Source organism: Ischnura elegans, chromosome 5, assembly GCF_921293095.1.
Source record: "Ischnura elegans chromosome 5, ioIscEleg1.1, whole genome shotgun sequence".
Taxonomy (NCBI): Eukaryota; Metazoa; Arthropoda; class Insecta; order Odonata; family Coenagrionidae; genus Ischnura; species Ischnura elegans.
In genome coordinates, this window is record NC_060250.1 from 22,917,946 (window position 1) to 22,931,538 (window position 13,593).

General features: G+C 38.7%; 1 protein-coding gene across 1 annotated transcript in view; it reads left to right on the plus strand.

Moving 5' to 3' along the window:
• Positions 1 to 13,593, plus strand: part of LOC124158586 — a 194,289-nt gene that overhangs the window by 134,599 nt on the left and 46,097 nt on the right. Inside the window, exon 3 of the mRNA XM_046533747.1 lies at positions 5,541 to 5,738. Coding sequence (XP_046389703.1) covers positions 5,541 to 5,738 — 198 coding nt within the window. The remainder of the gene's footprint in view (positions 1 to 5,540; positions 5,739 to 13,593) is intronic.

Sequence of the window (13,593 nt, forward strand, 5' to 3'; positions counted from 1 at the left end):
AGAGAGCAATAAAGAAAATGAGGGGAGAAAACGAAGGAGAAATAAATGTAAAAAAAGAACCTTATTAGAACGGGTTGGACGGGAAAAGAAGGGGCGAGAAAAAAATGGTAGACGGTTGTTGGCGAAGGTTGTGAGGTTAAAGGTGACTCTTGGAGCAGTTCTTTTCATAATTGGGGCACGAGGTAAATACGCGGGGGTCCCTTACACCCTTACATGGCATGTCGCCCAATTTAATACGGAAAATCCTTGCAGGACGTGAATATCAGGGTTGTTCGACTCTTTTGAGCATCGATAACATTTTAAACTAGACCAGTAAGTACGGGGTCCATCTTAAACAAGGAATATATAAATATAGTCACAAAAAAGTCGCTTTGATAATTTTAAAGATTATATTCACTCTATATTTATTTTGATACAACCAATGCAATGCAATTTTTTTTCAATATTGATACATACTGATAAAAAATTATTAAACAGTGGTTTTAAACCAATGAAACGGTTCCACTTAATCTAAAAAAAACACCAAATTTGTAGTGATTAAAGTGATATAAAAATGTCAATTCATGCCGAAATAATCTATATTTTATTGAAAATAGTACCGAATTATAAAAAATAAACACATGTGTACAAAAAATTAACCACCCCTTTATAATAATTTAAGAAAGTTTGAAAAACTTTTTGTTGAAATAAACACGATTTTAGAAAAAAAATATGGAATCAGCCAGCGACCAGGAATGGATATATTTCAGAAAGGCAGGGTAAGCAGTATCTTGGAACAATTGCACATTTTTAAGATTAAATAAGAGAGATATTTTTCCAAACGTATATGTGTAACGGATTTCATAACGGATACGTTTTTCCTCCTAGTAATGAAGGACTTAAATAGATCCTAGTTAGAACTCACGCCGTCAAATTTATTCCAAAGCGCACCCAATGCCACTTGCCAATTAAGGCGGCTTGCAGAATAGTATTTTGATGTAATTTAAATGTAACAAGACAGGATGCCTACAGATGATAAAATTAAGGTTATTCGGCGAAATCACGTAAAATAAAATTTTAAATTTCGCTGGCTCACTATCAACTTCTTCTAGCCATTTTATGTTGGGCGTGAGAAAATGTAAATAATAACTGTTGACGTAGGTTTCCGCGGAGTGGTGCAGTAGGCGCAGTTAGGCTTCCGGGTGGTCCTCGTTTCACCTGCTTTGCAGCATGCGTCTTCAGGTTTGAAGTCTCGGATGCAAGTTTTGTTCCCGTCTTATGTAGGCCTCCTCAAACCGGATAATAAGAACGCACCTGGCCTAAACCAAGGTCTATATAAGACGGGGGAAAAAACTTGCATCCGACTCTATAACTGACTTTATATATAATGTGATAATATGACGATGAATATATAATATGACGATTAAGGCACTTGGTGTAAAGGCCGGCTTCGCACCAATTTTAAGCAACAACACAACGCCACCAGAGGTGAGAGTGTATATTTACAATACACACATTAGACCAATATTGACATACGCCACACCATCGTGCATTGGCTTTGTTAATAAAATCGATAGAGAGAAAATATACGTAACAGAGAGAAAATGTCTACTATCAATGCTTAAAACCAAGTGGGGGATGGCGGAACATAATAACGAAGGCATATATAAAAAGCCGGAATAAAAAATATTGAATCAGCGATAATTGAACAGTATTTTTTTCAAATTATGCAACATTAGAAAAACATGATGAATTAATTATAAAGGATTAATCGACTTCAAAAGCTACTTCATAGGATAGACATAAAATAACAGAGTTCTGTATGCAAATTTAGGCAGGGATAGCCTATAAGAGGGAGTCAAAGTAGAGGAGAACATTGCAAAAAAAATCGAGCAACTCGATTAAAGCAAATAAAATCTGATTTTAGCACGTAACACAGTTAGCATCTGACACTTCAAATCTGAAGACGCCTGCTGCGAAGCCGGCAAAACTGTCGCGACAGACATGTCGTCACGAAGATGAATAAACGTGTGGAACAACCCGGAAGCCTATTTGCGTAAATATTAACTATTCGGCTCAGTAAGGAAGGATTTATCTACTATCAACTTATCCTCAGTGCAGTGGCGTAGCCAGGAATTTCGTTCGGGGGGATGGGGGGGGGGTCCAAAACCAGGGGGAAAAAACAGGATGCTAAATAGAGAGGTTTAAACTAATTTTAACTCTTTTCATAATCGACAAAACTTCATTTGTTGAAGAAATATTTTGTATATTCATGATTTATTATTATTTTGTTTTCTTTAATGAAGGGAAATAATTTTGTTTTTTATATTTCGGAGGGGTCCGGACCCCCCCTGGCTACGCCACTGCCTTAGTGTGACTTAATGTATTCTAAAAATGTAAAGACTTATAAAGTATAAAAACAAGTCATTGTAAATGGCACTCGGGATAGCAAGAGGGGAAAAATCAAAAAAAGTGTCGGGGGTGGTGGAGCTAAGTACTGAAGGAAATGGACAGAAAAACATACGCGTGGAGCAGTGCGAGGCAAGAGAGGGTGGGAATGCTTTTTTCGGGGGCGGAGAAAGGGGGGAATGAATGGCTCGTTGAACTTTTGGAGTGCGGCGAACCAGAAGGGCGCCAGCGAGACTCAAATGGCACCAGAACCAAAAAGGGGGGGAGAGGGTGTCTTTCATTGTAAGCGCCTGAAACCAAGGGGGGCAGATCCCGAGCCAACGGAAAGGAATTTTGCCCGACGACTGGAAAATGGAGCCTTCCCGCACCGACATAATTATAAAAAGGGCTTACTTTCTTCAATTTTTAGAAATTAATATCCAAAATAATTATTTTCGCTGAGAATGTGGAAGGCAGGATTCAGCGTAAACCTAGCCGTCATCCATTATTGGATGACATTTCCTCGGGCAATCAACAAGGAAGTCAATGATAACCCAAGGCTCTAGGTCGAGGATCGACTCAAATTTCATCGCAAGGGTAAAAATTCTTAGCTTAAATTAAAATAACACCCAAATTACCTAAAATTTAATTACCTTCAGAAATTTTCAATCCATCATTTAATAACCAAGATGACGAGAATCAAGGTAAACCTGTGAAATTCGATTATCATGGTGTGCTAACTTACTGAACTACATATTTCGTTAATACTTATTTTATATCGTTAGAACCTAGAGTTTGTTCTCCAGTTCATACATAAATATTTTCAAAGTATCAAAGTAGGCCTCCGTGGAGATTATGACGCTAGGTAGCGATTCTTTCGGGTTTGCTTCCGCGTTTATCTATTTCACTGGACGATATTTTGCCAACGTCCCAGTTGGATTCCTCAGGTTCACTGCGGAAGAATCGCTGCCTACTTGCATTGGCATTGATGATAACCAATATTTTAATAAATTCACAGCTTGATGACAAAACTAATTGTTGATCTTTGCCAAATTTTCTCAAATTCGAAAGAAATCTGCAAAATACTTTTGAAAAGACTAGTTGTGGCTATTGAAGTTGATGTTAAGAATGAACTCATGAGATTTTGGGCGTTTTCAAAAGAGATATATGCCGATGTTTCTGAGATTTATTTTCCATTTTCAAGGGATATGTAAAACGATCAGACGTAGTATAAATACAAAAGTAGCCAAGCATTAAAAAGTAATTTTACAGTGAGAATACAGTAAAAAACACTCAATAAAACATCATAACCGCTAGATTCAACATTTAAAAATCAAAATAGGAAAATTGATGTGACATACTTTTTATCAAGTTATTTAGTTTTTTTTGGATTGCAAAAATAAAAAATAAAACAGAAATGTAGGCAAATATATATTTTTTAAATGCGACTTAAACCTCAAGAGTTCATGTTTGAATAAAAATACTACTGAGATGAAACTGAATAGATAAATATGTATATTGAAAAAGAATTCAATCATGAGGTGATTGAAGAATGAACTTTTACTTGAATGGCCGTAGTGATCTGTATCGCCTGCGTGAAATGCGATTGGATGCCGGTTATGGGAGAAGATTTTTCGGCTAGGTCCAACTTTCTGGATAAGCCTGAGGAGGGATTGATTTTCTGAACGAGGGGGGATCGGCCTTTTTTTTTTTGCTCCATAGGGGAAGTCCCTCTACTACTACGAAGCTTTAAATTCGCCCCTTCCGAAATTATGACGCCGAAGGGGATCACGGGAAGCCCCGAACAACGCATCTCCACACGAGGGCCCGCTGTGCCTTTGGGATCCTCCACACACGAAGAATGGCTCCCTTGAACATTCCTGCCCTCCTTTTCATCCCTTGGAGCTTTTAAATAGGTAATTCCTCCGCAAGGCCTGCCCATCTATCCGAAACTTTTGATGGAGATGGATCCTTGCACGCACAAGGCCGTGGGAGCTCATCAATTATCATCATTCATTGGCTCTTCGTTGTTTTATTTTGCTGAGATCTTTATCTCTGCATCCCTGTAGGGTTGAACAAAATATTAAGCATTGCGTAAATGCTAACTTATACTAATGATATGAGACTTCTCTGCTTGATTTGTTGAGTACGTAATCATAAAATATATGGGCGATGTATCGCAAAATTCCTGGACGACTTACAAAAAACCTTTAGCTGTACTTCACAGGTTTTCAATATTGCCGTGAGCCCAATGACCGACATTTTAACCACTCCACTGTTGTTATTTTTGGTATGGATAGTGATCATTCTTTATCTAAGGAAATGGTATAAGAGTAAACTGCTAAAACATCAGTTTTGTAGTTAAATTCACGGTTGAAAACGTGTACGCTGTGGAGCCTTCTCATGCAGCGTTCTCTTGGAAAATCCGTACTTTGAAATTTAAGAAAATAAATCATTGCCAATCAGTTTTCGTAAGCTTAGCGTGGGTTATCCGTTGGATAAAAATTTACATATTTTTAAGTGGTTTTTGATAAACGAACGGTTATTTTTAGTGAAAAAGGTTGATATTTTTCTGTAAATTGATGAAGTGATCTTCGATCTTTGAATGGATAGAATGAAAGCTGAATTTAATTTCAATTTTTTTATGGTGTACATTTTTACATGTAAATTATTATACATTTTTTACGTTATTTTGCTGGTTTTATCATAGAAAAACCAATATTTTCCCAGCTTATATATGTAGACAAATAAGGACCACAAGGAAGATCAATAATTACAAGAACACAGGTAAAATTTGCTATAAAATATTAGTGACAAATTTAATTCAAAACTTCGATTTTATTTACGGATAGTATCCATTCCTTTAGCAGCTTGATATTTTTTCCTTTGCTTTCAGAAAGTTTTAAATACTGTGGTATATAATTTAATATTTTGGGCCGTAAGTAAACGAAGGACCTCTTTAATAATGTTAGGCTTGGTTTTGGAGTCATTTCACATCGCTTCCTTCCTATATAGCAGTCATCACTACCGGTTCTATTGAGAATATTGCCGCTCTTTAAATAGATAAATTAGTTTTAAAATAGTAATGATAGATAAAATAATTTTAATACTTTAAAAATTAAAAATAATTTAAAAAATTCCATTGTTTGAACTGTTCTCTCCTCTTCCCGCAGTTGTTCTCCTCCGAGAGAGTGTTGTGCCAGCGGCTGCTGCCATACGTACGGCGGGGCCCCCGGGGGCATTCCGTCTCCGCAGGGCCCCGCTCCGCCCCCGCCCCTGCAGCCGTCTCTGCCTTCGCCGCCTTCCGTCCCCACGGTCGGGGATCGACAGCACCTCCTCACCTTCATCACCTGGAACCACTGGTATTTCTGGTGAGTACCGCAAGGAGGTGGACTGGTACCACTTATGTTTCCAAAGTTTGGTTCAGAGTCCTGTGGATTGCCGATAATACGCTACATAGTTGAAGGATAGTGTGGAGTACTGCCATCCAGAGGACTCTGGTTCGGACTTCTCATTCAGCGCTGAGCACGTCAATTGATAAAGTCCCTTCAGGTCCTTTCCAAGCCGATCCGCTTACCACGCCAATCGACGTACCCTTTTCCTGAGTCATGTATTCTTTTCTTCGTTCCCTTGCGAGGCTATGTCCCTATCAAGACATGCTTCCGACCATACGTTTTGCCTTCAGTTGGATTCTAGCAGCTATGTGAGGTGCATATTTTTTGGATAGCCAATCTTGAGACTTTATTTACTTTATCTCATGTGAACAGTAAAAAAAATTGATCCGATTCTAATGAAAAGCTAATTTAAATTGGGTCCGCGTTGAGTTTTATTATTTTTCTCATGATTACGCTCTGACCGTTCATGCTCATCGCCAATGTCTGGCATATTTGGTAAGTGACTGTCATAGGAAGATATTCTGGAACCATTAATGTCTGAAAATTGAGGTTTTCATGCCTTGATAACAAAGCCATCGATTATCAGGTAAGTATAAAATTACTAATAAATTTGCTACGCAACATTCCGGCCGAAAAATCTTTAATCAAAACCGACTCAAAAATAGTTGAACCTAGTGTTGTGTGAGCATTTCTCTCGAAGTCGGCTTGGAAATAAAAGAAAGCATGGAGAAATGTAAGACTAACTAGAAATCGTGTTCCGGTTGGACTAATTTACACTGCGTGGCAATTTTTTTTGCAGTTATTTGTTTATCATTTTTTCTCGTGTTTCATTTGTCAGCGTAAATGTTCTTTGCATTTTCGGTTAAATAGAACTCTTTATTGCCTAGTTATATTTAAAGAGACAATAAATATCTTACGAGTTATACTAATTTATTATGTCGAAGGTTGAAAAAGTCTAGCCCTTATACTTCCACCGGGCCGATATATCGGCCCTTGCTGGTTGAGCGAAAACTGCCAGGGGCCGATTTATCGGACCGACTTACTTGACTTTTTTGTGGCCTTCTCAACGGCTTTAATTTGAGTGAACCCTCATAATCTATCTTTGGTTATCAGATATAAATATATCTTAAGTAATTGGAAAAATTGTCGATGTGTTAAATAAAATTAATTAGATGAAAAATTTTATAATTTAAAATGTTACAAAGTCGTGAAAATAGCCTTGCCAGTCTTCGCACATCCCACCTGAAATGGGCTGGCAGTTAAAGGGTTAGAATATGGAAAACGGTGCATAACGATATTGTTGACAATTTTGGTAATATTATGAGTCATTTTGCATGAAAACTATTGGAATAATTTCAATATAACCTGGATTTGGAAACGATTTTCGAAAAAAGAATGATAATATTTAGCTATTTTAGTGTCGTATTAAATAAAAATAGATCATTTTCTGCGTTGTGTTTCCTATGATTTGGAAGCATACAATTTAAATTAATGATGAAACCCAGTCGCATATGGTTCCTTTCATCAGCAGTGGAAAGCATGAGTGAAAAAATGAAGTGCATGAAAAAATTGATACAAATAGTAATTCGAAATATTCGATCGCTTGCTGGTCTTGTAAAATCCAGCACTTTTAGGTCTCAGGCTGTTTTTATGAGCTAGGGTAAAGGTGCCATAGGAAGAAATAATTTTTCCCACTGGATAAATGAAACACCTTTCCCTTCCTTCTCCGCATTTTTCCCGAAAAAATATGTCTTCTACCCTCTGATAGAAACAACCATAAAACGCCCTCATTTCAGCTCCGTGTAAGGCCCTTTCCTAAAAGGTCTGCGTTGTTTGCAGGTATTGAGTAAGGAACCAAATTATTTTAGATTAAATTGCCGAGATATATTTTAATGGCCTCTGAAAAAATTTCCCGGGTAGCAGCCAGCGATGAAAGATTCCGAACGACGTGTTAAACAGATCCAGAAGATAGAAATCACTTCTGTGCCCTATACCACGCTGGCACGAGATAGTAAGGCATTTATGGAGCGAATTCCATGGCGTACACGTCACTGATATTGAACGAAATACAGATTGAAATCATATTTACTCTTAAAACAATCGTAAACGTGGTGACTCCGGGATATCTAAATGAGATATCAATTTTTAATATGCTTAGCTGCAAGGACGGAATGTAAATTGTAATTTATCTTTTAATAGTGTTACTTCAAATTATTTAGCCAAGTACGAAGAGTAAACTTCATAAACACAAAGGATGATTTTTTTCAGTGGAAAAGTAGTCTGACTTGATGGAACTCGATCCCAGATTTTCAAATTGCTGCTACGGTGTGCCAGTCATCATCTCAAGGCTAATTATGAATTATTAAAATTTAATTTAATACTTTTTATTATGCACTCATGGAACCGGCGCTTCCTTGAACTCGATACCGATAGGAATAAACTCCTCTGCCCAAAGTGTACAAGCGAGATTTTGGTGCTTATTAAGACCTCATTTTAGACACCCCAGAGGACCAAAGATAAAGTGATAAAAGATGAAGATTTGATAGGGTAAGAAAATATTGGACAGCGTTTCGGCATTTCGTTGGCCTTGAGTTGATTTAGGCCCCTTGATGCGTTGATGAATTTAACTAGGTGGTTCGAATACGACGCATTGACCCCCTCTACCGGAAAATAACGAAAACGAGATTGGACACGTCTGCGTGGGGGTTGCAACTGATAACGGCGTCCCTTGCGATTCCATTGATCGCCCTCAGAGGAACTATATTAGGTGGATATTCCAGGAATTTGAATTAATATCAAAGAAAATATTAGAATATTTTAGCCAAATCACAGGTAAACTTAATTATTTATGTATCTCAAGAAGGCTTGCCTATATTATAAACCGTGAAGAGATGCAATCTGTCTTTATCTCGAGGGAGTTGTTACTCCTTGACCTCCCCATGCTCGCGACAGCCATGCAACTTCGCAGAAAAATTTTGATACAATTACAAGAACCTTAATGGCTTTATAATCGTGTATTGACGTTATCTATTTCGTTAATGGGACGAATTTCCCAATGATAGCAGTGCTCTACTTACAATTGCTCTGAGCAATCGTGTGTGTAATACCAACCAAACTCTTGCAGCTCTTAAAGTTCTATTTCTTCTCGGAAAGAAATACCTTTGTTGTCGCGATGCCAGCAAAGATTGATTTCCACAAATTATGCATTTTTTCGTTTGACAATCAAGTGTGTGTTAACATTTTTAAGACACGCGTTTGGAAGTTCGATAATCTGAAAATCTGGGAAAAGGAGCTTAATAAATCACAGTTCATTGGAGCATGTTACGTTCGCCAGTAAAATTTCTACGTAACTGTCATGCAATATTTTCAACGTTTCAGCCAAAATTGTGTATTCAAAATTGTGATATATCTCATTTTGACGCAAATCTGATGTAATATTTAATAGTATTATTTATTACTTCATATATGCCTGAAGAATAACGTAAAAATAAAATTTTGGCTAGTTACCTTACAACTTTTTGAGTTACTAGCTAATAAATTTAGTAATTGAATATTAAATAATTTTTTTTACATTTAAATGGCGCTATTTTTGGGTCAATTAGTTGGAATAAAATTTGAATTTAAAAATAAATATTGGATCAGTCACATTCCGTGAATCAGTGCTTTATTTAAACCTTAGCTTTTTATGATCGTCCATGAATTTCCTCATCGGATTACTTTTACTGATCTAGCTGCGTAAGAATAGGGTGGTTTCCTATTATTTTTTTATTGCCTAAATCGAAAGATTATTACTCCTGGAGTACGTATTTCACGCTTTCAGATTTTTACATGACGATATCTATTTTTCGCGATTAAATGAAAAGTTAAAATTTTCATGCGCGCGAAAACGCGACGCATAAGTATGAATGCCGGGAAATCTCTCCGTGTGAAGTATTTCTGTTTCCCGCTGCCGCCCTGTGAGGTGACCTTGAGGCGGGTTGAGCGCTGATACGACGCAGGCTGCTAGCGGGTAGCTGAGTACCCTGCTGGCTGGTAGCGCTTGGCTTAAATAAGGATTATTAATACCTTATCAAATGAAGAAAACTTTCCGACCTTAGCCAGTTTTAATAAGTAATTATTAAGACATGTTTCCCTGAGCTCTGCGCCTCATGCATGCATTGGTAACCTCAGACGATGTATAACTCCTGTCTTCTCGTATAGAAACTAGGTCCCTGTGACGTCACGTGGAGTGGCATCGCATGGGCGCCAATCTGGCCCTTTTCAAATGAGGATAAAAATGGACCATTGCCATTCGTCTAAACCGGCATTTGTAAAACCAAATAATTGGTATATTATGAATACAGTAATGGTGGGTAACGAATCGCAATCAATGCCTTTCGTTTTCTTTGATGAAGGAAACTACCCTATTCTTCCTTATCTTCATCTCTCCACTTTTCTGTCATCAATCAGTTCATTGTTTCGTCCGCCAACCATCCATTCCTCCTTGGCTAGCCCAAACCACAAATCTCACCTTCCTTTCACGTCCGTCCATTAAAGGAGAACTTTTAGTGCTTTTTGGCCTTTGTATGGACCGATTGCTAAATTAAATTTATTGCAATTGAATACAGGTGCTGTCCTAATTAAAAATTTGCTTCTGAGGACAAAAAAATCGGAAAACCAATTTTTTTAATGTCAAAGTATTTTACAGCACCTTCCCTTGTGACCAAATGCCAGTGAATAATACCAGTGGGTGTATCTGTTTACCTACCTGATCCAAGGAAAGAAAATTGTTTCGAGATTTAAGTGGTGGAAAATCTGTCGTAAATTCTGGAGACCCGGGCTCGAATCCCTGCCTCTTGGCAAATGATTTTTCGTTTTTAAATTTTCGCACTTTAGCTATCGTTTTCAGATGACTTCGCAAAGGCACGTCGCAGGTTAGTCCACCATTTTCTCCTTCCAGTCCTTCGCCGAGTTTTCTCGGTAATCACGTGACAAAAAATCTTATCACGTTGGTTCCGTTTTGAGTGACGTCAGTCGTCCTCTACCGATGATAATACTATCCAATTCACACGATCTGCGCGCGATCATTTGCAAGATTATGTGCCGAGTAAGTGCGTTCCAAGCAGTTGGAACTTCCGCGTTTGAGATGCATACGTACCATTTCCTGATGGGCTCGGGTCCTTTGGGACTCTACAAGGTCTCCAGATCTTCATCTTGACTACGTCCATCCAGCAGCGTGGCAATCGTGCGCAGCGAAGGGACCAATCCGCATTACGCATTCATGCGCCGTTGCTTATTCATTTGTTCTGCCGTCGAGCCATTCATTCCCCTCTGCCTTTTCTCGTTGCTTCGTGTGCGGGAATCCAACCCATCCCTCCCCCACCTTCCCCCCTCCATTCCCGTTTATAAATATCCCTTCTGGGAACTCTTTTCGCATGCGCCCATTCCCTCGTCCGTATTCATCTCCTTAAGCTGTGCCTCGATTCCCTTTCCTGCGAAGGGGGATATCCATCCGTAACTCCTTGATTCCCAACGTTTTCATTTGCGACCGCGCTTGCCAACTTGCCCGTTTTTCGACCAACGCGACGCGACGTGGCTGACTCAATTCCTTCAATTTAATCCTTACATCTGAATCAGGGATGGCAAGTGAAACGAAACGAAAATGTTTCGTTTCGATCCGGAGGGATACGAAAATACGAGGTTTAGTTTCGTTCCTGCACGAAATTAAAATCACCAAGGAGTTTAGTTTCGACCCGGGGACGACGAAACATTACTCCCGGGAACGAAACTAACTTAATCGAAACTCCGCTGCTCATATTCATGATTAAAACACAAATGGTAAAATCCACACTATTTTATTGAACACTTAACCGACCAAAGTTTCGACACTTTGTGTCATTTTCATTCCTTGATTTGGATTTTACCATTTGTGTTTTAATCATGGATATAGCGTTCTTTCACAAAATTAAGCCTGTAACTATTTTATACGTCCGCTGCTCATAGTTAAGTTACCATCCCAAAAGTTGAGTGGAGGGGGATAAGAGAAAATAGTTTCGATCCATTACGTTTGACATGCGTGTGGAGAGGTTAAAACATTGAGCTTAAAAATCGAATGGTCGGTTTGCGTTAACCGCTCTCCTGCTAGTGGTAAAACTATGAATGTCCCATGCATTTAATGGCGGTAGCCGAACCTCTACTTCATTCAACCACACTTCGTACTCGGTGTGTGGGTCGAAACTAAACCGTTCGACGGTGAAGCACGCGGTCCCTCCGATGCGAAACATTATCTGCGTTTCGTTTCTTCTCAGAGTTTTACTTAATTATTGACCCGAAGTAGTTTTGACTACCATTTCGTTTCGACTCTTGAGTTTTGCTCCCCGGGATTAAACCCATTTCGTTTCGTTTCTACATTTCGCTCCCTGGAACGAAACTATTGAAATTTTACTGGTTTTGACATTTGTTTAGTTTCTAGCCATCCCTGATCTGAATGCCCTGGCAGATTTTAATTCCACGCATGTTATTGAGTTTTCCTCTCGTGGATTTGAAGCTGGGCGTGATATTTATTTCCGTCTTATAAACACAAAATCTTCTCTGAAGATATGCAAGTAAAAGCAATTACCTTTTCTTAGTTTTCTGTACATGAAATTGTTTTTCTTTTACAATATCCGTTGTCTTGGTGGTATGGTATTTGGAGGAGGCGACCGACGGCAAAGGTCATTTGCGCCATGAGGGAAGGGTATGGAAGGAAGGGTGGAGGGAAACCCGGCGTCGGCACTAGCTTGCTTTCATCGAAAGGCGCCAAGTGGATCACGGCTCAACGTCCCATCCGACGGACCATTCATTCCGGACGGACCACGACAAATCCGTCATTCGACGGACCACGTCCCATCCATTGCGCCTGAAATGTCCTCCACACAAAATTCAAGCAGGGATCGGGCAGTCTTTGAAAATTATCTGCCACCACCGGATTTTGAACCCGAGCCCACGGGGTGGGAAGCCAACACTCTTGCCACAACGTCAACCCGATTGCCTACCGTTGCGTTTGCATACTTCGGTTTAGAGTACAGGTTAACGGCTGGTGAGATAACACCTTTCTCCACACGCCTGTTTTGGCGGTAATATCTACACGTATATTTCATTTTTCTATCCTTTTATAAGTATTTTCATTTGATTTAATGTAACCTCTTCCTTTATTCTCTGTCTCCAATTTCTTCTTGATCTTCCTCTTCGTGGTTTCCACGGAAATTACCATTTGAGAATGGAAAATGAAATACTAACTCTTCAAAGGGGTCACTTGTGATATTTTTATGGGACAACCCTGGTTGTGAGATATGAGTTCATCCTCTGGTTATGTTACGAAAGCCAGGTTGTGGCACAAGGCACTATAAGCGGGCAAGTTCAGTGAAATTCTTTTCGTGATGAATGGATAGCTTTCGCTCTATTAACGCCTGGGGTTTTGGGTAATATTCATTTGAGTCTTTTTTTTCATCTGCGATTTCTCATCTTACATACTTGGCCAAAGCATAGCAGCCGTTTCCTTCCAATACTATCGGTCAGTTACTATTTTGTTTCCATCTATGCACTCTTTTTCCGTAATAGAGTTTCCTTCATAACATTAAAAGTGTACTAATAAAATTCATTCTGAAAAAGGTGTGAATTTGTGGAAACTTTGAACATTCATGATGAAAGAGCATATTTTTATTTTCCAAAGAGAGCTTTGGAAGATGCAAAGGTTTATTATACAAAATAAAATCCGAAGATTGATGGAGGGGATTTTTTCCATATTGAAATAAATACTTGCGATTTTCCACGATTATAAAATTTATTAGGATCTAGGTTTCTATGTAAATGC